General features: G+C 42.9%; 1 protein-coding gene and 1 long non-coding RNA gene across 2 annotated transcripts in view; one reads left to right on the plus strand and one right to left on the minus strand.

Annotated features, from left to right (window-relative positions):
• The first annotated feature begins 1748 nt into the window (after window positions 1–1748).
• The window catches only part of TET1 (tet methylcytosine dioxygenase 1), a 64865-nt gene continuing 39301 nt past the window's right edge, over window positions 1749–27312 (plus strand). The window contains exons 1-3 of the mRNA XM_059850851.1: window positions 1749–3762; window positions 10686–10736; window positions 24333–26856. Of these exons, the coding sequence (XP_059706834.1) occupies window positions 1840–3762; window positions 10686–10736; window positions 24333–26856 (4498 nt within the window). The 5' untranslated portion in view covers window positions 1749–1839. The remainder of the gene's footprint in view (window positions 3763–10685; window positions 10737–24332; window positions 26857–27312) is intronic.
• On the minus strand, window positions 6526–10288 carry LOC132329628 (uncharacterized). Its single transcript, XR_009487113.1, has 2 exons — window positions 9631–10288; window positions 6526–8536 (listed from the first exon to the last, which is right to left on the minus strand). It is a non-coding gene; the product is annotated as an uncharacterized LOC132329628 (long non-coding RNA).

Consider the following 27312-nt stretch of genomic DNA (forward strand, 5'->3'; position numbering starts at 1 on the left):
GCTGGCTCTAAGTGCTGAGAAGCCTGCTGTCTCAGTAATTGTGTTCATCTGATATGCAATATGAAGATGTGATACAAGATAATCCCATCGTGTTTAGATAAGATACTTGGTCTGTATGTGTAGTACAGAGGATCAGTTGGCTTGCTCCAGCTGAATAAATAAGAGACAGGCTTCAAAATGCTTTAAATAAGCTACTCAGAAAGAGTTTGGGGAGTTACTGTTAGCTTTGGTGGGTGCTGTGGCCACTGGGCAGCCTGGCCAGGGCTGTGACAAACAGCTGGCCAGAAGCAGGCTGGCTGCCAGCGTGCTGCATGGGGGGCAGCGAGCTGGTGGCCCCACACAGGCCGTGTGAGTTGGCTGTGCTGGGGGCAGTGCTCTTTGGGCTGCATTAGCAAAACTCTGCCCACCTTCAGCAGAGCTCAGAGCAGGCTGTGAGGAAGGGCAGCCCCCCTGAGATCACCCTGTTGGCTTCAAGGTGGGGATTGAGGTCACAGGAGGGAGTGGTGATGTCAGGAACCTGGTTGCACTCTTCTTTCCTTTTCTATTTCCTTTAGAAGCCAAATGCTCTTTCTTTTACTTCCATTTGAGGTCAGGATTTTAGACATCATCCCCATACTTCTTGTTCTTCCTTTTCTTGGTCTCTTCCCATCAATGAGAGGTGCAGAAGGTCTGGAGGAGGCATAAGGAATGATGGTGAAGGGAAGGTACTTTCCTGCTGGAGACTATAGAGCCTCTGGCCCATTTTAAGGGCCCTTGTCTTACCCATGTGATCTATTCATAGAGCTAAATAAAGCATTCAAAGCCTTCTGTAGGTACTTAAATAGCACTATGTGCTTAAAAAGATGTACTTGTGAGAATTTCTTTACTTTAAAAAAACCCACCTTGAAGGAAATTGGTTTGGAGCATGAGAAATTGGTTGTATCTTATGAGATGATTCAGTTTGTTTGGGGAGTTGGGGGACCTGTGCATTGCAGTTGTGGCTAGGGACAAAAGCTTGGGACAGATGTGTGGTGGTTTTTTGAAGGTAAATTAAGTCTTAGTGATGAAGCAGAGACATCTGCCTTGCATAAAACATGAATAGGTACAGTATGGAATTAAGGGCTGGAATGTAACACATTGTGCTGTGAAGGTATTCTGGAAGATAACACTGGGAAAGACCATTCTTCCCTAGTTCAGTTCCCCTGTAAAAATCACAGATTGATCTCTTTGGGAAGCTAGTTGCTTATCCCATTTTATATGGAAATTTACCACTGTGGGCTACCAGTGGGTGGTGAAAGAAAGATAGATGCCCTGTGATGATATATTGAGAATGCACAAGAAATAAACTCAGCTTTGTTCTTTTGTTCCTGAATGTCCTTACATTGATAAATATTAGCTTCTCGTCACTCAGGGGAAGTGTATTGGTTAATGAACTGTTAATAAAATTGAGAAAACTCAAACTTTTTAGTACTGACATAAAATAGTAAATATGTGATGTTGCCTGGTCATTTGAGTGCAGTTTGCTCTTTTGTTTGTGTTACAGGCCTTTGGGCAAGGTTTTTATTTTGTAGTATACTAATATTCTAAAAGCATTTGTGCTAGTTGAACATAACAGCCAGTACTGCTATTTCTGATTCTACCTCTATTTTTAAATATTAAAAATGGTCAGCTGAATATATGTGCACCTTTTAAAATTAGAAGTATATTAATGCTGTTTTGTATCTTTTTCTGTTTCAGAGTTGACATTGTATGAGCACAGAAGGCAGCAATGGGAGTGTGCTGTTTTCTACTGAAGAGGTCTCTCAAGAGCTCATGATTTTTTTCCATCTCTCCTCTTAACATTGCTCCTGCTCCGCAGACATGGCTCACCATGCGAGGCCTTCCAGATCAGCCAAAAAAGAAGAGTTAGGCAAAAGGAAAACTAACCAGAGCAAAAAGAAATCTAGCCAAGTGAGAAAGAAAACCACAAAGGCTTCCACAAAAGCTGTTAGTTCTGGAAAAGGTAAAAAGGCAGTGCAAGAAAAAGATGTTAAGAAAAAACAGCAAGAAAAGAAACCAATCATGAGCTCTTCAGGTAGACTTCTCAGGAGCAATGTAACCTTGTCTGGAGCGTCTTGGGTGAGTTTGGAGAAAGCTGACAATATCCTCTTCCACAACCAGGATTCTTTCAGCATCAACGGCTTCACAATGGCTCTCCGGAACCGATCCTTCTCCAGAAGATTGTCCCAAACTCCAGTAATTGCAAAGCCCAGGAAAGCTGCAGCACAAAAAAGGCTAGAAACAAAGGAAAAACATGAACAAGAAGCCCTGGCAGTAGTAGAAGAGAAAAAGGATGAAGCAGGTGAAATAGCTTTGGAACAAGATGTAGCTCAAAGTGAGTTAGCTGCTCTGCCTGTAGGAGGCTGGCTGTGCGGTGCAGGTGAAGAGCCTGTTATTCCACGTGCCAGCCAGGACGGGGAGGCAGAAATATCTGAACCAGATGACTCCATTCCAAACAGCCAGGTAACTGATGATGGTGCAGAAGCTTCAGAGGTGAAATCTAAGCATGAAGACCTGCCTTGTGAGCAGATACTCAGTGATCTAGATCCAGGTAGTTTGGCTGAAGCATTTGTTGAAGATGCTGCGCCGGTGCTCCCATCTTCTCCTTCTGACTCTGGAATTGCCTCTGAATCAAACTCGAAGGTGCATGCAGAGGCTCCCTTCAATGTGGTGCCTAACAGTACAGAACCTGACTCCAGCTCTGTTGATACCTCAGGCCTCAGCTCAGCAGTACTGATAGAGTCAGTCACACTTGCCAAATTCCACATTGGAGCAGGGTTGGACATGGTGCTACCTAGGGAAGAACAAGACCTGGATTCTGCATCTCTAGTTACCTCTGAGTTTAATTCACAAGAACGTTTATTAGAAGATGCAAGGTCACTGGCAGATTCCTACTTGAAGGCAGGCTGGGGTTTGGAATCTGAGAATAAAGACATTGGTTCAAATTCCAGTTCTGTAGCTGCCTCTGAATCAAATTTGCTTTTACATTTTGAAGGTGCAAGCTCACTTGCAGAATACCCCTTGAAACTGGTTGTGGATTTTGTACCCATTCACAGAGAACTTGATTCAAATTCAGATTTGAGCTTTACAAAAGAGAATTCAGAATTTGACACAAAGAACATATTTAGAGTATGTGAACCAGTCTCCAATACCTCTTTAAACAATATTGAAGTAGAGGACATTGAACAGCTTGTTAAATGTATTGATGCAGAGACATTAATTTTGAATTCAGGGTATGTCCCCGCTTTATCTTCAGATTTAGGAAAAAGCACAGTTGATAAAATCTCTTCTGAAAGCTCTGGACAATTCTCTGCAGGTTTTGTTTCAGAGTTGCCTTCAAGCATGGAAATCTCTGCTCTTGCCTCAGAAAAAGCCATAAATGCAGATTTGCCAGCTGACTCAAGACTGCAGCATAATGATTATTCATCACAGCTGGGAAGTGTCGGAGTAAGCTTGAATTTGGTTCAGGACAACCTGAGCAACAGCGCTGTAGCAGTTGAGGCCTCAGGGCCATACTCTCTTAAAAATCCAGCTGGTGATTACCCTCTCCCATATTCATCTCTGCTCCCTATGCTGGAGAAAAAGAAACGAAGGCGTTGTGGAGTGTGTGAGCCCTGTCTGCGGAAAACCAACTGTGAGGAGTGCAGCTGCTGCAGGAAGCGCAAAACCAGTCACCGGATATGTAAAAAGAGAAAATGTGAAGAACTGAAAAAGCCACCGCCACCAATCATGCTACCTTTTGAGGTAAGACAAAAAAGTTGCAAATTAAGTCACTCTTTTGAGGCTTGAGGTGCGTCTTCTACAAGGGAAGTGCTGGCCACATTACAGCTTGAGAGAGTTCAGGGTTACTGTTGGTGCTAACAGGTTGTACACTAACTTCCTCTTGTCATCTACACAACTGTAGGTTAGAGTGAGCTGGAGTTAGTCTTGTTCCTGTTATATAAATGTGTAAAATCAAAGGTAAATAGGGGTTTAACTCTGTGTCCCAGATGTTGGTATGTTGGCCAGAAGAATGGATTAATTGGAGTGCATAAAGAAATGAGGAAGATTTAGCCACAGAACGTGGGGAGGAGGGAGATTGAGGGTAATTCACAGGAGACTGTGCATTACAAGGTGTTGGTATTTTAAAATACTGAAGGCTAAAAACTAAGGAAGACATGTTTTCTGCTCTTTGGTTCATTTAAAGTACTTTGCTTGTGATGACAGATTTGGTGGAAATCAATTTATAAACTTCAGGACCAAGTTGTAGCTGCATTTTCCCCTTTCGCATCTCTCTGCCTTTCTAATTGTCTATTCTTCTGTTTCTCTCATTTCACTTCTCTTTCCTCTCTCCCTTTGTCTTTTACCACATTCCCCATACATGCTTTCTTTTTCTGTGTTTCTTACTCATTTTTCGGACCCATCAGCCTTTTATAACCCAGGTCATAACTTTTGGAACAAAGAGGAGGGGAAAAGACAGTCTGTATGCCCATGTGATAACAACACTGACCTTCTGAGGGATTTCAGTTTCAAGATCAGGCTTTAAATCAGGTAAGTAGGGAGTTGAAGGTAGATTTCCCACATCCCAACTGAATTCCCTGACCTCTGAGCTGCAGTGAGACTCTGCAGTGCTGGGTCCTGCTGGGAGTGCTCTCTTCATAGGATCCAGTAGTACCTGAACCACAGAGGGGGGAGAGGCTGTCTTGGTAGTTAAATCACATTTGCCTTGGGATGTGGGAAACTGAGGTTCAAGTCTCTGCACACCAGCATGTGCTCTGAGAGGAGCAGTTCACACTGGGGAGAAGGCACCTGCAAAACCTTTCTCCAGAGCACGTTGATGAAAATGGTGTGTTCATACAGCAGGTAGGAATTCCTGTCAGCTGCAGAGGTCTCAGGAGAGCTCCTGCTTGCACTGCTCTGTCCTGTGCTTACCAGGCTTGGCAGAGAAGTCCATTCTGGTTTTCAGGTAGGCAAGCAGAAAGCAGAGTCCTGGAGCAGTGAGGGGATATGGTGTATTCCCCTTTGTGGGGGGAGTATATTTTAAGGTATGATGTTTAGGGAAGTGGGCTTAAACAGTTTGGCTCAGAATTCATTCAGGAACCTCTTTCTGTTTCAGCTGCTCCTTAATGCTCTTAAAAAACAAGCGAGGAGAGGGACAGCTGTAATGTGACTTAAGATAGATATTAAAACAATAAAGGTGGTAGAGACTTATCCTGACCTTTTACAGCAAAAGAGTAGTGACACTGTTCTTTTTGTATATTAGTCTGTGGGATTGCAGAGAAGTTCATGGGAGAGGAGTTGAGGTAGGAAGTGATCTAAAGGCCGTGTTTTAGAAAGGGTTTTGCCAGGGTCAGTGAAAGGAAGCACTCCAGCTTTTCTGTCAACCTTTGTTTTCCAGTCTAAACATACTACTTTTCTTGTTGCTCAGCCTGACCCTACTCCTTGCAGATTAGCTTTGCCTCTTCACCTTTGTCCTCTCTGGGCACTCCTTTTATTTTCTTTATGAGAGATTCCTTGTTTTTATTCTTTTCCTTGGCAGCTTTTATTTTGGTGTGCTTTTATTTCATTAGAGTGGCCACATTCTGTATGATACATTCAGAGCTGCACCAGAAGCCTCCTTCATTTCTTCTTCAATTTTGTATGAAATGTCAGGGTGCTGCATGGGGGAAATGAAGTATTCCTGACATTTAAGAACATGTCAGGTATTTTCTTATAAAATAACTTTTCAGATATTCCTAGAAAGAGGCCTTGCTTCATTTTCAGTCTCTAGAAACTGTGCTCTGAGGAAATGAGAAAGTATTTCATTGGCTCTTTCAAGGTGTTGGGGGATGGGCATGCTATCACTCAGTTTAGCAGCTATCCTTTAGATAAGATTGCAGGGAATTCCATTGTTTTACCAGACTGGTAGTACTGGGACTTCTGTGGCAGTAATGTGTTTCAAATACAGAGCAGCTGAGGAAAACCCAAAACCCATGGTCTCTGTCCATGGTATGGAAAGTGAACATAAATAATTAAAAGAAATGAGATTGGCTTAAGTGTGTTCCTTGTTCAGAAGAGTCATGCTTCTTTCTCTCATGTCGGTGGAATGTAAGCATTTTTTGGAGGTGATTCACTGGGAGGAGGGTGTAGAGGGATAGAGCCAGGAGCATCGTTTAAATGTTGGTGTTTTGCCTTAAAGGAATTTTCTATCCCCATTCTAACTAAAAAATGCAGAAGTCCCAGTGAAGTCAGTGAGAGCTGTGTGCATTAAATAGCTTTATAGCCACTGTGGGGGTTGGCAGTCCATACCTGCTGCTTAGGAAAGAAAAAGTGGTGGTTTTCCTTAAGAAATCCACTTTAGGTGGATTTGCAGTTGCAGGGAGTAAGGCCTGGCTGGTGGAAGCCATGAATGTAAACTGAAGTGCATATTCCAGCACCCTTGCCCATGTGTGCACAAGCACTCAGCCCTTGGAGAATATCAGTTGCATGTTTGGAACTGGCTACAGTTAGGTTACTGTTATTTCCATTAATTCACACATAATCCAGATAAAGATTTGAAAACTATATTGGACTTGAAAAATACCATTTAAGCATTAAGTGATATTGTACCTTCCTGAACGTAATGGGTTTTGCAGGGATGTGACATCATCAAAGTCTGGATATAAGGCATTGTGGGCTCTGGTTCCCAGCCCCTGTGTGGAGCAATATTGTTGCACATGATGCCCCTCTTCCTGAGGAATTCACATTGTGCCTGTTTGGTTTGGAGCTGGTAATGAAGAATCCAAAAAATTTATAAGGGAAAACATTTTCTTGCTTATTGAATTTTTTGAAAGAGCAGCCCAGTAAATAAAATGTAAGGAAGCTTTCATAAGAGGAAAAAGGCTTTATCTTGGGTTACTGTCCCTCTCAGAATGAATAATGCAGGAATACTTCACTGTGAAGACTTTGAGATGCTTACCCACACAGGATTATGATGCTGCCACATTTTTGTCTTGTCTTTAAAGACTGCTGTCTTCTAAAGCAGTACTGCAGTTACTGAGGGCTATTTTCCAGCTATTTTGTTCCAAAAAGCAGATTTAATTCCAAGAAGTGGTCTGCTTTGCTGCCGTTGCATTGCGTGCTGTCAGGGCTGTCTTTATGAGTTGCAGTGTGAGGCGAGGATTTCGTAAGCTTCAGAAGTAGCATGTGGACAGAAAAGGTGGCTCATGGTTTATTTTCTTTTCTCCATGGCCAAAGATTGCTGTTTTGGCAGGACAGGTGCTGCAGACAGAGCTGGTGCTGGCTCCACGGGCTCCGTTGGGCTCGGGCCCTGCCGCGGCTGATGGGCCCCAGCGCGCCGGGTCTCTCCTCGGGGAGCGCTGCCCTGGCCACGGCTGGGAGCTCCATTTCTGGGCTGGACTTGTAGGGCTTTGTGACCCCACAGCTCCCAAAGGGCTGTCAACCTACAGGGCTGCTGCTGAGCTGGCAGTGTGGGAGCCCTCATCTCCAGGGCTGCTTTCTTGATGCCTTGTGAAGGCTGACCTAGAGCAGAGACTAGATGGAGCTGAAGAATAAAGTAGGGGTTTATTAAGAGGCCTCAAATAGATCTACTTTGGGCAGCACAACCCAAATGGCCACAAAATGGACAGCAGGTCACGGGGTTTCACACTTGTGTAAGTTCTGCTCCATTTGCATCTTGGAGTTAATGGTCCAATTCCAGCCTTACCCCATGCAGTCCCATCCTTCTTGTTTTTCTCTCTTCAGCCCACGTTGTTTATGCTCTTGGGCCTGAGATCTGAATCTGTTGTCCTTGGTCCCCAGCTAGAGAAGGAATTGTTTTGTTTACCTACTCTGTGAAGAGAGCTTAACTATCCCCTAATATGAAGCCCAGAACTACACTAAAGCAGTACAGAATCTGAAAAATATAAGAGCTAAAACCTGAGGCATCATTTTGCAGGGCTTGTCAAGGCAAGGTGCCCAAATTTAGAGTCCTACCTAGGCAGGGAGCCCTCTTGGGTTGAAACCATCTGCTGGGGAGAGCTTTAATTCCTGTTAGAACTAAATAGCTAGATTTAGGGGGACCTGTAGTCAACAAACTGGCCAAAAAAATTAGATCACTGAGTGTTAGTTCACTTGGGTTGCCCAAGGTGTCTTGAGACATTTAATTGCTGTAACCCGAGTAACATGAAATATTAAATAACAATAAGGGCCTGCTTGTCTGTGGGTTTTTAACACACTGCTGAAAAACCCAAACATATTGAAAAAGGATGCTGCTATTCAAGTTGGTTGGGAGCTTTCCAGTAAGCCATTCCTTGAATGGAAAATGCTGAATGAACAGGAACTTTTCACAGCTACTATCTGTCTTAATGCAACTGTTTTTGGGGGAAGCTTCTCCAGGCTTGAAATGAAATTTCTGTTTAAAACTTAAAAAGGGGATGAGAATTATTAGAACATGTTGGCAGTAAGGGATTTTTGTCTGATGCAGACCAGGGGCTTGAACTTTAGTCTCCCACATCCCATCTGTCTCCTCCTGAATTCTGAAAGTTTTGCTCTGCTTTGGAACAAAATCAAGTGCTGAAATCTGAAAAAAAAGAAAAAAAAAAAAGGCAAAATGGAATTCTTGTGTTCTAGCCAGGCCCAGCTATAATCAAGAAATTTAGACTTTGTGGTATTTATTTTGCAATAGACTCCAGCAATATTTAAGCCAGTTGAATTTTAAAGTGAGTGCACATAAAAACACTCGTGAGTAGGATACTTGAGAGTTTTGTAAGGGGATAGCACAGAGCTGGAGGAGTTTGGGACTGTGTGTGATGAGCAGAGCTGCATGCAGCCTTCCCTACCCCACGGATGCAGGGCAGGGAGTTGGAGTTGTGCAGTTTTCTTGTATTTTTCACAGACACTCATACTCTGTGGGAGTGTAAAATAATTACAGCTCACAGCACTTTGCCATTTCTGTGTTCCTGGGTGTGGACCATAATGCAGGCTAAATTACAGTGAGGTGGATTAGTTTGTGCTCTAGTTATTTTCAGAGGCTGTATTTAACAAGTTGCCTCTTCACTGCTCCTTATTTTCTCTGTAGGTTCTGAAAGCTTTTATGGGGAAATTATTTGAAGAGGTTTCTTTTCCTTCCTTGTGTCTGAGGACCTCTAACATGAGGTTACAAGGAAACCTGAAACTGCTGTCCAGTGCATGCACCAGTCTGGGGACTAAATCACAATATGGGGTCTTGGGTTTCTAAGCAAACAAAATAGTTCCTTTTTTCTCCCTGTACTGAAAAGCATCTAAGTAGCCAAAACTACCAAGAAGAATCAGATCACTAAGTCTGTGTGATTTCCACTCTCATTCTTAATGTGCAAAAATGACCCTTGCAGACATGGGGTATTCGGGGGAAAGAATACAAATCAGTATTTTGATTTTGCCATATCCTAAATCCTATTCAATACACCATTCTGATGCAGCAAATGAAGAGCTTAGATACAAGGTAGCATCAGACAACAAAAAATGGGTGACAGCTTTGATTGAATTGCTACACTGGGGAATGAGCTGTGTGTCCACTTCTGAGCATTTCTGCTATTTAACTGATTTGGACCAATAAGTGGACAGTGATTTTATTACCGTGTAGCATTAGGTAAGAAAACAGATTGCAGTTTGTAGCTGATGAGAAGGTGTTCTTACTGGCTTTTATCTTTAAATAAATCCACGGCCAGCGTTCTGGTTTAGATGTCAGCTGCGAGTTGGTTCAGGGCATGCCCGGGTGCCTGCAGTGTGAGATCCGCTGTGGTTGGTTTGCTGTCCCTGGTTAGGGAATGTCCGTGGGATCCCTGCGGGCTCGCTGTGAGCCCTCCGTCCTCCTTTCGAACGCGTAGAGCAGGTGGAGTTGGGGGAAAACAATCGCGCCTGATGTTTATATGGTGGCCGGTTCCCATGGCACTCGGTTGGCAGTAGTTCGTTCTCTTGGGTGAAGCCGGAGGAGTCTCTTGGACCAGGGCCGCGGGCTGCTGAGTGCGGTGCTGGGCTCCTGGCCCCGGGCTGGGATTTGGAGGGGCTGCTGCAGCCGGGGAGAGCCCTGTGGCTGCGGCCTCCACCGGGGAGCGGCGATTTCCACCCTCTGCAGGACGATCCGGCCGCGGAGCCCCGCCGGTGCCGGCGGTGCCCGCCCAGCGCCGCTCAGGACAGGGTCGGGGCTGTGCGGCCCGGTGCGCGGCGCTGTGCGCACGCGTGCGGGTGCGCGGGCCCCGTGTCCTCGCCTGACCCCGTTGTCATCGCGGCCTCCGCCGAGCCCATCGACCCCGGCCCCGGTGGCGGTGGCGGGCGGCCCGCACCGCCCGGGCCGTGCCCGGGGCTCGGGGCGGCGGCGGCTCGGCGGGCGCGGCGGGTCCGTGCCGGAGCCCCTTTGTTCGGGCGGGCGGCCGCCGGGGGGCGCTGCGAGGCGCTGCGCGCTCCCGCGGGGCCGCACGCGGCGCGCGCCCGCGCGGCCGCCGCTGCGGCAGGAAGCAAAGATGGCGGGGCAGGGGCGCCGCCGCCGTGAGGGGGAACGCGGGGCGCCCGCGATGTGAGGGGCGCCGCGGGGGCGGCGGACGGGCCGCCGGGAGCCGCCGCCGGCCCGTGGAAGGGCCGCGTGTAAAGCACTCGGGGTATTGCAGAAATATCGCTGTTCCATAATAAAAATCGGAGGTGTCTGCCTGCCTTTGTGACCACAACTTATATTCTGCAATTTGATGTTTTTTTAGGTCCTAACAGAAAACAAAAGGCCTCAGAGGAGGAAGCAAAGAGTTTTAAAGGTAACCGATGATTGCTTTGATATTTATCCCCTCCCGTTTTGAGCAGCATTTTCTTGTCATACGGCCCAGGAAGGCAAAGGGTTAAACGCTGGGTAGCGGCGCTTTCCAGCTATTAAGCAGATTAGCTAATTTTAAAAGCACAGAACATGTCCTTTCTTTCCTCTTTCTCTCCAGCGTGTTGTGGACATATTTGAACCTCCCTGCACAAGTCTGCAGACCGAAAGTTTGCTTTCCCTTGCATTGAACGTTCCCTTTAATTTGTTCTGTTCCTAGTTTCATACTTTCAAACGTAACAGTGAAATGTTTTTAGCATACAGGTTTTATGGCATCTGAAATTTCACGGGGGTTGTCAGCGTTAAACTGCAAGCCAAGTTAACAAAAGTGGAATTTTTGTACTTACTTTACTGAAGTTCTGATATCCTCTCTTTCTTTAAACTTTAGAATACCTCAGCTGAAACTGAAAATCCTGTAAATTTACAACAACCTTCAGTTTCAGTGGTAACATATTCCTTCCACACTTTTAAAATGGCTATCTTTCATGATCACAAAAGATTGGTCTTTAAAATGCAAATATCTTCGTTTTTATACCGAAATACAGACTTGCTGCACTCATGGCTAATGTTTTGTGTTGTTTGGGATTTTTTAAAGTAACAGGTAGTATATTGATATTGCTTCTCTCAGTTAATCTTTAGAATGTTTTGAATAGAAATAAGTCATTAATTCTGTTGTTGCAAACTAACAAGTTGGAGGATGAATGGGGCAAGTAAGATGGATGGTATAGGTAAGATGAAGCTAGTGGAAATGTAAAGAAAAAGTATGTTGTTAAACTTACTTTGTTGAACTATTCTAGCTAAATATAATAAGATATTTTAGTATTGTTTCAGTACACTAAAATTTCAGAAGGTATTGGATATAGTATTTATAAATGCTGACTGGTCTGTACTGTCATTTTACTTGAAAACATCCCAGTTTCTTAACAGCTGTGTTGTCATTGTTACAGTTACAGAAACTTTGGTAAGACAAACCAAAGTTAAGTTTAAGTAAGGAGCAGATAACCTGTCCTGCCTGAAGGGTGTCTGTCTTTTCATGTGGAGTAGTTGTGCAAACTAATTGTGGTTTTACAACACTGGCAACTGCTAGTGTGCTTTTTCTGCATTAAAATAAGCCATTGAAATATTTGTATTTTTGTTGTTCTGGGTATGATTTTCATTATTCATTTTAATACTGCTGCTCTTTGTAATATACCACATGGGTGTAGCTAAAACTAGAAGTGTTTGCTCATTCTGTCTTTTGTGCTGTTGACAGTAGCATGCAAAATAAGGAGTGTTTGTAAAGGAGTCAGTTTATAATGTGTAATTGGTGGGATGCCTGTTCTGGCAAGGAGTGGAAAATGTGGTTTTTTGGTCACAGACAGATGGGTGTCTGTCTGCAGTCGTGGCTCATGGTTGGTCTTGAGATTTTCCTCTTGAGTGCATTTTGCCACTGTTTGTGATTTGATGGCCCAGCAGGTTGCTATGTAATAGGAGCCTGTCATTCCTGTCCTTTCCAAAAAGCCTTCTGAAGAGGTTTTTTCCACCCTTGACTCCTGAATGGAAAGGCTTGTCTGGTTCTGTGTGTGTGTGTGGTATCCATGTCAGTCGTTGGACCTGGATTGTTTATGGTTTGACTTTTTCTTTGCTGAACTGATTCTGTGATATTTCCTCTTTGGTTTTAGGTACTGGTTTTGTGTTTTCTAGTATTTATATTTGTTTTGTAGTGCTGGAGTCTGTTTCCTAAGAGTTTGTCTCATTGCATCCACCAAAGAAGGCACAGTACCTCTGGAGGCATCTCATGGAATGCTGCATTGGGGTTGGTGGGGTTAGCCTTTGGTTTTGGATGGGAGAAGGGAGGCTGGGCATCTGAATTACTGAATTACACTGCAGCTCTGTCAGCTGCAGTAAACTTCAAAAAAAGCTGCATTCTTTGCAGACTTCTTTGCTAGGGCATCTTTTAGAAATGTGGCATTGTGTTACATGGTTCTGCCCTGGTTTCTGCTGTTGGTGGGACACCATGTAAAGTGATGTTGTTCTGTCTGTTGAATTATGACTTCAGTGTTTGATTTTATGATTGGTGGTGGCTGAGGGCATCTGACCAGTGACATTTTCAAAATTCAAACAGGATATGTCCTTCTTAATTTGTATTTTCTTCAAGTAGTATTCTTAGGCTCCTTAAAGGAGGATTTGTAGTACTTTCTTCCACTAGAACATGGAGCTTTGGATTTTTTCCTAACGCTCCTAAGTTTTGATAGATCCACATTTATTTACTTAGAGGGTTCATTTTCTTACTGTGCTGCTGAGGACCAAGCCATTCACAAATTCTGTACAGGGGAAAATAAGCAGTGCTTTCCAGTTGCAAATGGGCTGGACAGATACAAACCAGACTAAAAGTGATGCACACTATTACACTGTACTTTTTGTGCCCTATTTATAGTTTTCTATACTCATGTCTTAATGCTCCTTTCTGGTTATTGGGAGACTCATTTAGGAAATTCATCTGTGCCATAAATACTGCATTAGATTCTCCATGTTTATTTTGAAAGAGCATCTGAAATATTCATCACTTCTAGCAGGCAAGTGCTCATTAAAGAAAGAAAGCTTTGTAAGCTCACAGTAATGGATACAAGGGAAGGAATATACTTAGTTTTATATTGTGTTCTTGGGGTTTATATTGTGTTCTTTTCCCAGTTAAGCAGACACTTCTTTAATTTTATTTCTGGTAATGGAAAATCTATATAGAAGGGATTCATACTTAAAAATTAATTTGCCTGCATTTCTAAAGTCACATTATACACCCTGCTTCACTTAACATCATTCTTTTTAGCCACTGATTGGTGTCGTGGCTGAATTTGGGCAGGGCAGTGCAGTGAAATGCTTGCAGTCATTTCCAAGGTCATTATCACCACAGAGCTTAGAGGAGTGGGGCAGTTGCACATGGCCTGGTGTTGCCAGGGAAATCTCCACCCAGCACGTGCAGGCAGCGGTGAGGAAACCTCCCCAGGATCAGGAGGCACAATCCATGGGCTTTCCTGGGAGTTCTGGGGAGCCAGGGCTGCCTTTGGGATGGCTGCAGCAACAAAACAAAAAGGAAGGAGAAAGAGAGGGAGGGGAAGAACAGGGAAGAGCCTGGGAGAAATCCCCAGTGACGTGTGCAGTGCTGAGTGATTTTGTGGCTGCCTGCACAGTCTGTGCTGAGTCTGTGCATAAACTCTGCAGTGGTGATCAGCAGAGCTCCCACAGTGCCTGCTCACCCTCTGTAACATCCCCTCAGCTGAAGGCAAGCCAAAAGCCAGAGATGACTCAGTATCTGCAGCTTTGGGGCTGTTTACAACCATCAAACTAGGAACATGAAAGTTTTATTTCCATCAAGGCTGCAAATAGCTGATTGAGCACCCTCTTCATTTTTCTTTTCCAGATATACAAAGCATAGTCTTGTAAAAAGCCAACTTTAAAACATAAAGTTGGCTTGGCAGACCTGCTGTTGACCTTTATATGATGCAGTTTTAGTTTTGCAACTTAAAGAAACTAAAAATACACTTTTTTGATCTAGGTCATACATGTGTTAGGAAGGTTTAGGAAAACAAGTGCTAAATTTCATGATGATGCTTGGAGTGAGCAAGGCTTGAACTGATTTGGAACATTTATTCTAAATTATGGTGTATTTTTTTAGTGCAGAATAGCTGCCAAAATACTTAGCTGGATGAAATTAAATTTTATTACTTTTTTCCCCTTTAAACTGAGATATGAGCAAGTCAATGGATGGAATTGCACTGTAGTGGAATTTTATGGGGAAAGAAGGAAGAATGGTACAATACAAGTTGGAAAGGATGCTGTCCAGAAAGGACTTACCATATTTATTGGTTGTTATTTTTTTTTAAACAGACATTATCATCTTGGAGCATATTCCTTCAGTAAATACCAATTAAAATTGCTTTGAGTACTGGTTGAAAGTTTCTGCTTGTTTTTTACTCCCTGTCTTTTTTGCTCCTGTTTTTTTTGATAGGTAGACCTTACTTTTGGTATCAGAGCATCCTACACAAGCCAGTGTACTTGTATTTTTAAAAGTAAGGTAATTAACTGAGCTGTTACCTGGATTATTTTTCCAACATTTTTTGAAAGAAATGTTCTCTTTTTCACCTTTTTCAAGCTGAATGGGATTAAATCTTTACATTTTTTTTTGCTTTTGGTAGACTCATGCAACCACTTGATGTGAGCAGGCATGATTATGGCTGTGATTTAGCCCAGGGCATTTGCCCCTGCAGCTTTCCCAGCACTTCCACATGAATGCACTCATGAACATAGGAAGCACTTGCAGGTTGTTTGTACAGTTCAGCCAGGACTACTCATGTATGTAGATGGTTTTGAATAGAGCTCTAACAAAGAAAGCCTTTGTAGGTGATCTGTAAATTATTAATCTTATCTATTTTCTAATCCTTAATTTTCCCAGTTTCTGGTGGAGTGGAAGCCTGTCTCTTGTGAATTCTTTCCTGAGGTGTGCAGAGATGCTGTGCTGCCCTTGCCCCTGTTCCTGGAGGGCTCCCTTATTCTGTGCAGCTCCCTCTCCCTCTCTGTGCTGCTCTTTGCCCCACAGTTCCCAAAACCTTGAGGGAAGAAAGGCACTCTGCCCTGGAGAGGGGACAGGGAGGAGCAGGGTTTCTGTTTTAACTCCTCCATTGCTGTAGCAGAGCAGTTGTGAGGGTAGTGCCCCTCCTCAGGGATTGGTGGGGGCTGGGAAGTGTTGAGTGAGGCCAGGCTGAACCTCATGATCACAGTGGTTTTGTGGAGGGGGTTGCATGTGTTGAATTGTGATTTATTTGTAGATCTTGACTCATGGTCTCTTTTAGTGTTGGGCCTTCCATTTGTTGTATTTAGAAGTGGAGCTTCAGAAAACTAGAAAATGTGTTTGTGATCAAAAATGTCATGAAATAGCCAGTAAAAGTAGCATGGCTTTTGGAAAGGGAGGAAAATGTGCACGTGGAGGTGAAGGTCAGTTGTGTAGGTCTATTGATTGATATGTTGTTTAGATGTTCTTAATGAAGTATCACAAAATAAACACAGGTTTCTCTTCCAGGTATGTTGCTTCGTTGATATTGTTTGCATTCAGTACTGCATAATGAGCTTTATTCCATACTTGTACTTGCTGTGTGTGATGCAGGCATTGAATTAACTTGAGATGGCTCTGCCAGTTCCAGTCATTGGTTCTCAGTGTGCTGCTGGCCATACATTTATTGACAGTAACACCTAAAAATCCTTTGAAAATGGGTGCTCCCTGTTTAGGATCTGATACCACATTGCTAAGCAAGTTTGTTTATTGCCTTTAGCAATTGATGTGGGAGAAACCATTGAGAGACCCTAAACTTACCTGAGTGGCAGCAGACTCAACATTTGTGGGTTTTTTGTTTCTTTCTGCCATGTTATACCAAGAGTTTTGTTTGCTGTTACTGATTATGGGAAAGTTAATTTAACTGATACTATGACAGCAAACTTTCCCACTGGCATTAGGAGGAGCCTTGCTTTTCTAGAGACCAAGAGATCTGATTTGTATTAAAATAAATTCTTAATTATAGGATTTCATTGGGGAGGTAAGAAGAATTCATGCTTTCTTTTTAAATGCTAAATGTATGAAACTTAAATGATATAAAGAAAAAGGAAGACAGTATTTAATCAACTAACAATAATCCCTTTTCATTCATTTATGTAAAATTAATTTATAGACTATAGACAACAAGGCTGTCCTTGTTGTCCTAACAACTCTAATATTAAGCCTTTTAGAATATTAGGATTTTTTGAAGCTGACTTACAATTGAGTGGTTTGTGTCTTACTGAATTCCTTTCTCAGTGTTTTGTTGATGCTGCCTGTATTACATTATAGTTTAATCAGTGCCTTCTAGTAAAATGGGGCTCTACATTTAATTTTCCTAAAATAAGGGCTTTGCTGGACTTGTGAATAAGAGGAGAAACTGCTGTGTGTTTATAACTGCAGAGCATTCCCTTTTGTGAGAGATGATCACTGCCTGAGCTCTGCAGTGCAAACACCACTGTTGCATTGCTGTTATTCCAGCCTGGGAGTGAAAGCTGCTGCTCCTCTAGAGAGCAAGTGGAAGTTACAGTGCAAATTCTGCCTTGAGCTTTACTTAAACCATAGGTGTGCAAGCTCTCAGGCAGAAAAGGAAACACAGTTTGCCATTTTTTAGGCTTTTTTTCCTCATGAGAGTAAGCAAAACATAGATGAAAAATCCTGAGTAGTGCTGCCTCGTAGCCTGGTGCCTTAAGAGATCAGCATGACTATTTATTTTTTTTTTAAATCTGAGTTAAGCTGCTCCTGTCACTGAGTTTTCTATTTCTAAAGAGTATTAGTTACTCCTTTTTATCTTGTGGCCCCTCATCAGCTTTAAAGCCAAGCTAGGATGGTGTTGTGTGTCCTTAGCAGTTCTGGTCTGAGAGCTGCTACCAACACCTAGTAATTGTAAATAATGTAATTGGTTGTACAACAGGTGGTGGGGCACAGACTGTGGTCCTAAATTAAGGAGCTGAATATCTTCTTGGTTGGATTACAGGAACTGTGGAAAGTTATGTTGTTAGTTCAGCAGTCTGGATCTTTACTGCACTGAACCTGAAGAGAAATTGTCTCTGTTTGGTTCACACGTGGCAAACCCAGGAAAGACCATTATGAACAGCTGTTCTTATGCTGGGAGGATGTAAGACTGTATCCTTTTCTTTGGCTTAAACATAATTTTTTTAAAAGATAGCTGAAAGAACTTGAATTAGAAAATGCCCATGGATGAAAAGTGCATCCAAACATCTAACAAGATGCTTAAAAAATTCTTTGCTCTCTCTGTCTTGTTGCAAAAAAGTGCACCATAGTTCAAGGCCAGACTTCTCTAGCCTTAACTTAAAGTCATTGAGTCTTGTTAAACTTTTGTGTACTAGAACAAGGAGCCCTCTGTTATCAGCATTCTTTTCCACATAGACTGAGCAGGAGTTTGTGGCTTTTCAATTTTCTTTCTCTTTGGTAAATTGGAGAGAGTGAGTGGAGAGTGAACTTGAGGCTTTCACTTCAAGATGTTTCAATCCTTTGTCATTCTTGTGCTCCTCGGGGCCCTCTCCAGCATATCAATGTCTCGCCTGAATTGGGGATGCCAGAACAGGATGCTTTATTCTGCCAGCAGGTGCAGAAGTGCCAAGTGCAGGATTGAAAGTAGCCACTCTTTCCCTAATTATATTGTTATTTATGCACCCAAGAATCAAACTAACCTTTTCAGCCATAAAGCTGTACCAGGAGTTTCTATAGTTACTGTGCAGTTGATGATTGACCATGTTAATGTTCTTCTGGAAGGCACTGCTTTCCAAGGTGGAAACCTGCCTTTTGTAAATACAGACCCATGCCTCTTGCTAAACACAGAATGTCTCTCCAGCTGAAATGAAATGGCTGCCCTGCCAGCTGAGTTTGTGAAGCACCATGCCTGGTCTTTGAATTATTTGCTATTTTTTATAGGTATTAATTGGCTGCTCTTTCAGATTGTTGCTAAGGAGGTTGCACATGGCTGATTTGCTCCCTGAACCCCTCTTATGAGCACTCTGATGATTCTCCATTTGCAGGGAAGGGCCAGAGCACTTCCTTAACGTTGTGCTGATGGTTTCATAAATGAGTGAACCACAAGAGACATTAGCTAGGGTGGGTAAATTCAGAGACTGAATTTCTTTCATCTCTGCTTTTGAGCTAAAGCACCCTGGGGGAAAGTTCTCTTAGGGAATACATATTGTTGCAGATTGTATTATTTTTCTTTTCTGGCTTAATTGAGTGCTAAATTTTCCAGAGCTGCCTGAGTCTCTTTGAGTGCTTGGTTTCAATGTCGATGACAAATGATTGAGTAATTCAAAACACCAGTAAAAAACAAACCAAACCCAAAACCCAAAGAAAACAAAAATGACCAGGCAAGATGCTTGTTTATATTTGCTTCTGTGGCAGAAAAAGTGCTGTAATGTTTGGAGTTATTTCTTTCTTAACAAATCAATTTCTTGGATGCCTGTGTAGGAGAATGGGGTGTCCTTCACCCTGTTTTTTCTTGCTCCTATTTGTAGCTTTTGCAAGATAGATATAGGAGTTGATGGAAACAACAGTTTGAGTTTGTGGCTGAGAGAGCCCATTTCCAAGTAGTCATCCTGTAAATTCATTTCCATGGGAGCCACCACTTGAAGCCTTTACAGTCAGAATTAGTATCCTGCAGTTTTTAATTTTGTAGTAAGTGTATCCTTTGGGGTCTGATACTGTAGATCTAAGCAGTCTCACTGAAGCTGGTGCACAAGGTGGGTGGGAGGGCTCTGCTCTGGTGGTGATGTAGGAGAGAAAAGGAAGAGAGCAAAGGTATAAAGACTTTGGGGCCATAATGTGCTAATTCCTCCTGGAAAGAGTCAGTAAGGAGCTTTTCTGGTGGGGAGGTTGGCTGGTATTTGAGGAACATGGCAAGGAGGATATAAATGTAGATTAAATGGGGATAAAACTGAGAGCTAAGCTGCAGCTTGGAGAATGTTCTTTGCTGTTGTGGCTACAAATATGGAAATAAAAGCAACAGCAGCTAGAGCAGACTTTTCAGCTGTAGTAGGATCCAGTGTGAAATGCTATGAGCTTGTTGTGATGCTCCAGTTGGTGAGTGGGTGTTGTGATACTCAGGGAAGTTGAAAGTGAGTGGGATACCTCCAGGAAAGCCTGAATGTCATGCCCCAGGTCAGGTTCCTTTCTCCAGATTTGCAGAACCTCTTGTTCCTCTGAGTTTCTGTATAAACCAGCTTCTGTGGTAAAACTTGTCTACATAATTTTGCCAAGTCCTGTGCTGTCCCTCAGTGCCATCTGTGAATGGTGCTCTCTTGCAGAACAAAGCCCCTTGTACATTCAGGCTGTGTTGCATTAACAAAGGTCCCCAGTCTGTTTCTGTGCATTAAGACTTAGAGAAAATGTGCCTTAGCTGAGCCACTGTAGGAGTGTGGTACTCTGAGAGACTCCTTCATGTCCAGAGTTCTGCAGTGTGCTGGTACCTGCTTTATTCCTGTGGTGAGATTGATGGGGAATATTCCCCAGCTTGCAGCTTGGCTCTGCTGTTCTCTGTTTTGGGAGCCTGCTTGGGCACCCTGCTCAGACTGCAGCCTTGGGCACCAACATAGAGCATGTTGCTGCTGTCTGCATTATTGCAGTAGTCAGGCATGTCATGTGGTCAGAAATAGAAGTTTATTCTTAGTTGTATTGCTGTATCTGTATTTAATTAAAAAAAAAAACCCCAAGAAGAAAATGTAGCTGTATTCAGGAGGTGACCTATAGCTCCCACAGCATCCCCCTTATATCTGTCTCTGTTCTAACCAGTGCATGGTTTCCTACATAGCACTTGGCAGAAGCAGCTGCTTCTCCACATTTGTGCTCTGTCTCCCTGTTGCCTGTCCTGTCTATGTCTTATCTCCTTATCCCTGTGTGTTGGTCCTGTCCAGTGCAAGTCCTTGATTCTGCTGAATTCCTGCATGAATTTCTACACGTACCAGAGTAGACAGCAGGAATAAATGACAGAAGAGTAAACTGCTGCTGATCAGCTGGTTGGTGCTTTCTTGCCTCTTGGTGAGGCAGTGATACCTGACTGTTGGACCATGAGCCAAACACCTTGTTTGAATGTTAGATTAAATATATTTGGGGTCTTTTCCAAACAGTTTTTCTGAAACAGCACTTATGTTGTGGGTTTGGATCTCTGAGGAGCTGCCAGCTCTGTCCTGGCTTGGAGGGACACGTGGGGCTGGGTGTGTGGCTGCAGACACTGCAGCAGGATCCAGACTTACCCATGGCACTGCAGCTTGCAGTGCTTCTCACCCACACATCCTTTTGTGCTGAGGAATGTTGGGACCCTGGAAGAGCTGTCTTTTGGGTCATCCCAGTTTTGGCACAAGCAGAGGGTGCAAGTATTGTTTGGTCTGTTGGGCACTGAGTTCACATGGGACCTGAGCAGAATCTTACAGGGAGGGCTGGTTGGGGGGTTTGGCACTAGTTGTTGTGTTACTCATCAAGACTTGCTTGTAGAGGCATTTTGTCAGTAGCTGGACAGGGCATCATCTGTTATTTCTTGTTTGTGAGAGTAATTGATCATGGTGGTGTCCTTTAGTGGAGTGTGTGTTGTTATCACCTGTAGAGCTCTGAAATGAGACACACAAACCTATGGCCTGCTTGCTGCTCAGATATGGAAGTATCTTTGGGGTAGCCTTAGCATTACATTCTGATGGGGAGTTGGTGAATTCTGCATTACCTCAGGGGCATCATGTGTTAAAGAAGTTTAAATAGTAAGTCTGATTTCAGAGTGTCAAATGATTTGCTGTAACTGGCTGATGGTGTGTGCTGGAAGCATTCACTTCCAGAGGAATTCTTGTGTGTATATATCTGAGATAGTGTTTGGTTCAAGTTGAAGTAGTACAGCCGTGGCCACAGCAGGCTCTGTGGTTCCTGTCCTAATGGCCCAAACTAGCTCAGAGCTCAGCTTGAGCATGATTTGTTAGTGGCTCGTGTCTCCTGGCAGAGTAGAGCTCTCCTTAATGAGAGAGGAAATTGCTGCTATTGATCTGCTTTATTCTGCAGCTTTTCATTGCATTTGTGTAAAAGCCTCAGGAACAGATCAGATCAGACTCCTGTGCTTACCTCCTGTGAACGTTAGCACTGTTGCACTGTTGTGATGTCCTTGTCTGTACTTTTCACTGGGTTTTTCACATGCAGGTTCAGGACTTGAAGATTGATTGTTCCTAGGTAGAGGGGAAGAATCAAATGAGCTCTGTCCCTGGTAGTGTGTCTGCACTTCTCTTTGTGGTGGGAAAGATTAACTTCACATGCTAACAGACTATCCAGTGGCCTTTTCTGTTTGTGAGGGAAAGGAAATGTATCTTTTACTATCCACTGCAGTTCAGTAATGGGAGATAAAGCAACACACTCCTGGAAAGGCAGGGTTTGATTAAAACAAAAACATCTGATTGAATGACAATATTTTGTCTTCATGTGGAAAAGTAGAATATGAAATAACTAACTCATGCCAGTGATATGATTCATCTGGGGTTTTTTTCTTCCTCATTGCATGTGGGTAGCTTCTAGTAATGTTAGTGGAAAATATGAAATATGAAGAATTTTTTTTTTTTTAAGCAATTCTACCTTTGCTGCTGGGATCACTGGAGTTCTGTGAGGACACAGTGCTGTACCTGTGCAGTGCTAGCAGATCATGGAATATCCTGAGTATTTTTGAGCATAGCAGTGCTTTTTGATCAGATAAAGTATTTTATTGAGGAGCAATCTCGTTGACACTTTTGTACTGAGTGCTGTCAGTGGATTCTGTATCAGATCTTCTCATCTCTGCTAATTGTGGATGAAGCCTCTTCCTTCCCTATGCCTCTTGTTATTCCCCAATTACCAGACTTAAGTTACAGTTTCTTCAATGTAGTGAACAATCCCTATAATGATGAATGGAATGCAAAATGTGGTGTTGTGTTGAAAGTGTGCTCTTGATGGGGAATTAGTTTTCATCTATTTGATTTTATGTCCACAGCCTCCTCGTTGTCTGATTAAATAACTTTTAATAAAAATTTTACATGCTTGGGAATCTTCTGGATTGGTAGAGATGTTACTTTTGCTTAAGAAAGAAAAACAATTCTACTTCTTTCTGAAGTTAAGGCAGTTGAAATTCAGCTTTTCTGCAGGTATAAAATTGTGAGATTTTACTCTTTTATGGTAGACCCTTAAAGTGTTTTCTGGTACAGTGACAGAGACCTGTGTGGTGCATTTACCCCTGCTAGCAATAGAATGGTGGAACCTGTTCAGCTTTTGTGGATCTCTTAGAAAGTGCTCTGGGGCCCCCTGGGTCTGGGAATCATTCACAGAAAATCACCAGGATCCAGAGGAGCTCCAGCTCACTGACCTCACAGTCAGGATCTGTGGGTAGTAAAAAGACAATAAATAAAGAATCTTTTTGTATATAGTATTGGCTTAGCTGCACAGGTGCTGGATGTGTTTTTACACAGCATTTCTGTGAGAAGTTATGATGCCTCTCAGAACATCTAGGATGTGCTATGGATTCCTGGGGTTGTGTTTTATCAGTTGCAAGGTGACCATTGAGCTCCAGATGGAGCTGCCTTGTTTTGTCTGGGGGCTTGGGGCAATTCCATCTCGATGGTTATAATTAATTGGAAATTTATTTTACATTTATTTTCCTGAGTTTTGTCAGAAGTCCATGCCCTTTGTTGGTATGAGCACAGAACCATCTCTGAGTTAACGGAATGGTTCATACTGGTGGGATTTTCTGGGCACTGATGTGAGGTACTGTGCCCACATAGGATTAATTAGTCCCTCAGGTTGCTGATAATTGATTTGAAAAGCAGTCTTGGTTTCTTTTAATTGTAGCTTAAGGTTACAGGGGATTGAAGAACTCTTAAATGTTGCAATCAGATAAAGGAATAGCACTATCTACTCTGATTTAAAATTATTTTTAAAGGAAATTTAATATAAATAAAATCTGAATAGCATAAGAAAAATTGGATTCCTGCCTTAATTACTTTCTGCATAAGCTTCTGCCTTAATTAGTTTTCTTTTTTACTTAGTATTATGGATAAGAAGCAAGGAGTTATACAATCTTAGAGTGCATATATATATATATATATATATATATATATATATATATATATGCTCTAAGATTGTATAACTCCTTGCTTATATAAATATATATATATATATATTCATATTCTTTCCAGGACACAATATTCTGACTCTGTCTAGATTTTGACATTGCTTCAACCACATGAACTGTATAATATCAGTGAAGAGGAACAATATATTTAACAAAGCACTAAAATGTAGCATTTACTAAAATACAGTTTTGAATAGCTTACATGAGAGACTGTGGAGAAACCTGGAATTTTCCATCCCAATACAGAAGCTAAACGACTGTTTAAACAGTAACTTCCAAGTGAGCTGATGTAAATTGGCTTTCTATCATTTCTGCTTAATGAAATTAAGGCTTGTAAGTATTTAAGGACTTGAAGCAACAGTGGTTGGTTTTCAGGGTTAGCTAGAGTATCCAACCAAGTGGTATTGGTTAAGCCAGTTTATTGGTCTAGCCAAATGAATGTAATTATGCCAAATCACTGCTGAACTTTGTGATATAATCCCTTGGATTTCAGTCTTACTTTTAACTTTTTTTTAACCCTTTTTTAATCTGCTCATGCAAATGAATTCAAAAATGAATCCTTACATCTCATACTAAATGCTAACATCCTTTATCTGGCTATTCATTTCATTAGTCTCCCACCACCACACTTAGCCAGTTTCCTCCTCTGTCCCTCAGCAGTGGGGAAAAGCAGCTATAAATATGGATAGGGTCTTTAGCCTTCAGGTTATTTTATAACTTCCTGTTTTGTTTATTTTCCAGTGTCTGTGCCTAATTAGGATATTCCTCCTATCTGTCCAAGTAGAGTTTAATTGCTGTAAATATGAAGCTTCGTATTTTTCATGTGCTTTGAACAGCTGTTACAACAAGGGTTTTTTATTGTTTTTTTATAGGCAAATTTAGAAAACAAAGCAGTAAATGGCCGCAGACCAGAACTCATGGAATGCAGTATATGTGGTCATGGTGAAAAATACAGGGTGAAGACAAACCAAGCAGTACCCATTGAAAATGTGCAGTCTAAGGAGAAAGAGAGCATGACTGGCTTGGAAGCAGAGAAGTGGGCACATGCTGAGAAGCCATCCTTTGGTGTCCACGTCAACGGCGACCTCCACGGAGCTGTGACGGGCACCCAACACTTGAAACACGCTGAGCACAGCCACAGGGCAGCCTCTCCCAGTCACTTCCCTGAGCCAAAAAAATCCTTGGTGCACCCCGTCAAAAATGGCATAAACACCCTGCATTATTCACCACCAGAAGCAGCTGCTTCCCTGAGCAATGTCTCTGCAGAGGAGAGGACACACTTGACAAGCAACTCCCACATGCAATGGCCGAAGGGTGGCAATCTGAATAACGTAGTAAGCACTCTGACAAGTGGCACTGGCTGTGTTCACCCCGAAAACCAAGGGAATGTTTTAATGAAAGAGGAAAACTGCACCTGCAGCATCTCTGAGCGTTCTGATCAGTCAGTTTTGCAGACAGGTTCCAGCTTGGATGTGCAAGAAAGCTTGTGTTGTCCTCCGCTGCCTGAAGGGGAGCTGCAGGCAGGGAAGGATGGCTTTACAGTACCAAGTGTGGAGACACAGCCTGAGAATACTGCACTCCAGCCCACTTTCTTGTCCCTGATTAAAACCAGAAATTTAACTCTGGAGCAGGTTGTAGCTATTGAAGCTTTAACACAGTTGTCTGAAGCTCCTTTAGAAACAACTTCACCAGCTAAAAGTACCGAACCTACAGGAGAAACAACTTCCAACTTGCTCCACAGTTTTAAAAGGGATATCTCATCCTCCTTTACATCCTCTGCATTACAAGAAATCAAAGACACTTACTTACAGAATGAGCAACAGCTCTTGGCTCACGGCACTCCCTCGCAGAAGCAGCTCCCTAATAAGGCAGTGTTATACAATGGCCAAAGTTCAGTGTCTGAGTTGTGTGATAAACCTGCCAATCCAGCTGGGGAGATGTATAAATTACAGTTACCCTCAAGAGATACCAGAACTTTATCTGACCTAACATCTAATGCAGCATCGTTTTCAGGATACGATTCCAACAAAAGCTGTGCTCATGATCCAGCCACCCTAGCAGGGTACTGCAATGCTTCATGTGATGTCCAGCATGCAGGGAACAACTTGGAAGCTCCTGGCCAGTTAGAGCAAAAGCCATCATGTAGTGATGTGAAATTGGAAGGTGGTTCTTTGATTAAAGAAGGAGGAATGCACAGCCAGGATGAAGAGGATGTAGCTGCACAGCTAACTCAACTGGCAGCCCTGATTGAATCAAACCAGACAAATCCAGAGCAGAAGAACAACATAAAGGCATCACTGCTTAATCTAATATCACATGAAAGGCAGCCAAAATATAACCAAGAAGTGTTGCAGAAAAAAGAATCTGTATTTTTTAGGCGTAATTATAGTTCCTTACTGTTAAAGCAAAAGCAAGCAACAAATAAGAAAGGAAATGCCCTGCCATGGAAACCAAGACACAAAAAGAAGCCTCAAGAAGCACGCTATCAACAAAATAATCAAAACCAGCTAGAGCTGTTGTCATGCCAGCATAGTGAATTGCAGGACATTTGGATATCATCAAAACTGCATAAGCTTGGTCAAACCATGCCACAGGACTCCAGGGTAGCTCCATCTGAAAAAAAATCTCCGAGAACCAAAGTACAGAGAGTGCTCAGTCAAAATACCTTAGCATCACAAGAAAAAACTAGATTATTTCTTCCACAAGCACAGATAAAATTCCACAGGTGTTTACCTGAGGCACCACAGGAGAAAAAAAAAGACAGGTTGTTTGGCTGTGAAGTGGTGAATGAGCAAATGAAAACTGTGGGCTCCAGTGACCCACTAGGTGCTGATCCAATGAAAAATGAAGTTGTTGCATGTAGCCAACAGAGCGACCTGTCCTCCCGTAATCCTCTGGCTGGTTCTCAGCTGAAAACAGCATCTTTGTTGAAAAAGCCAACTGAAAACCTACAGATGTTTACAGAAAAATGTAATTCTCAGGTACAGCAAACAGCAAATGTCAGTCAGGCGCATCCTTTGCCTCCAACTTTTAACCGGTCTAACCTGAGAGCTAACGAAATGTGTAGTGAGAGCAAAGCCCATGCTCAGCAGGTCAAACAGCAGGTAGAGCTGAAGTCCCAGGTGCTGCCTGTTCCCTGTGCTGGGGCCCAGGTGCCAGGTTCTGCTGAAGCTCTCAGGAATATGGAGTGTGTGGGTGAGGTGACCGTTCTGACATCAACCAGATTGGGTACTGACCACGCCCAGAGCACAGGCGACTCAGGGTGTTCCCCAGCAAAAAACACGCTCAGCAGTTTCCTTGAATCACCTATGAAGTTTCTTGATACCCCTACAAAAAATTTAATAGACACACCTACCAAAAAAGGACAATCTGAATTGCCAACTTGTGACTGTGTTGGTAAGTGGTTTGCTAACTTTTGCCTGTTCATTTCAAATGGAGGTGTGCTCACGTTGCTTCCTCTAATGTGAGGAAGTGTATGTGACAGCTGTTGCACAAGAATCAGTGTTTCACCATTGGAAGACAGCAGGAAATTCTTTCCCCTCTTTGCAGCTGTTGCTTGGTGTTCTTTGGGCCTGCAGAGCACAGCAGAATTGAGTAGTTTGTACAGCAGCTGGCAGGTTTAAATCCTCCACTTAAATTTAAACCTGGAGGAAGGGGAGTTTTTGTGTTCCTTGCTCTGCCGTTGCTGACTTGTGCTTTCTGTGCACTTACCTGCATTGTTTCAGGTCATGAATTTGATGGTCTAGAGCTGGTTTGTGCCTGAGTGGGCTGGGCAGCAGTGTCCCAGTGTATTGTTCTTGTTGCTTAAATCTGTTAGACAAGCAGGAGAGCGTAGCTGGGGATGGCCTTGCT

This window comes from Haemorhous mexicanus, chromosome 7, assembly GCF_027477595.1.
Source record: "Haemorhous mexicanus isolate bHaeMex1 chromosome 7, bHaeMex1.pri, whole genome shotgun sequence".
Classification (NCBI taxonomy): Eukaryota; Metazoa; Chordata; class Aves; order Passeriformes; family Fringillidae; genus Haemorhous; species Haemorhous mexicanus.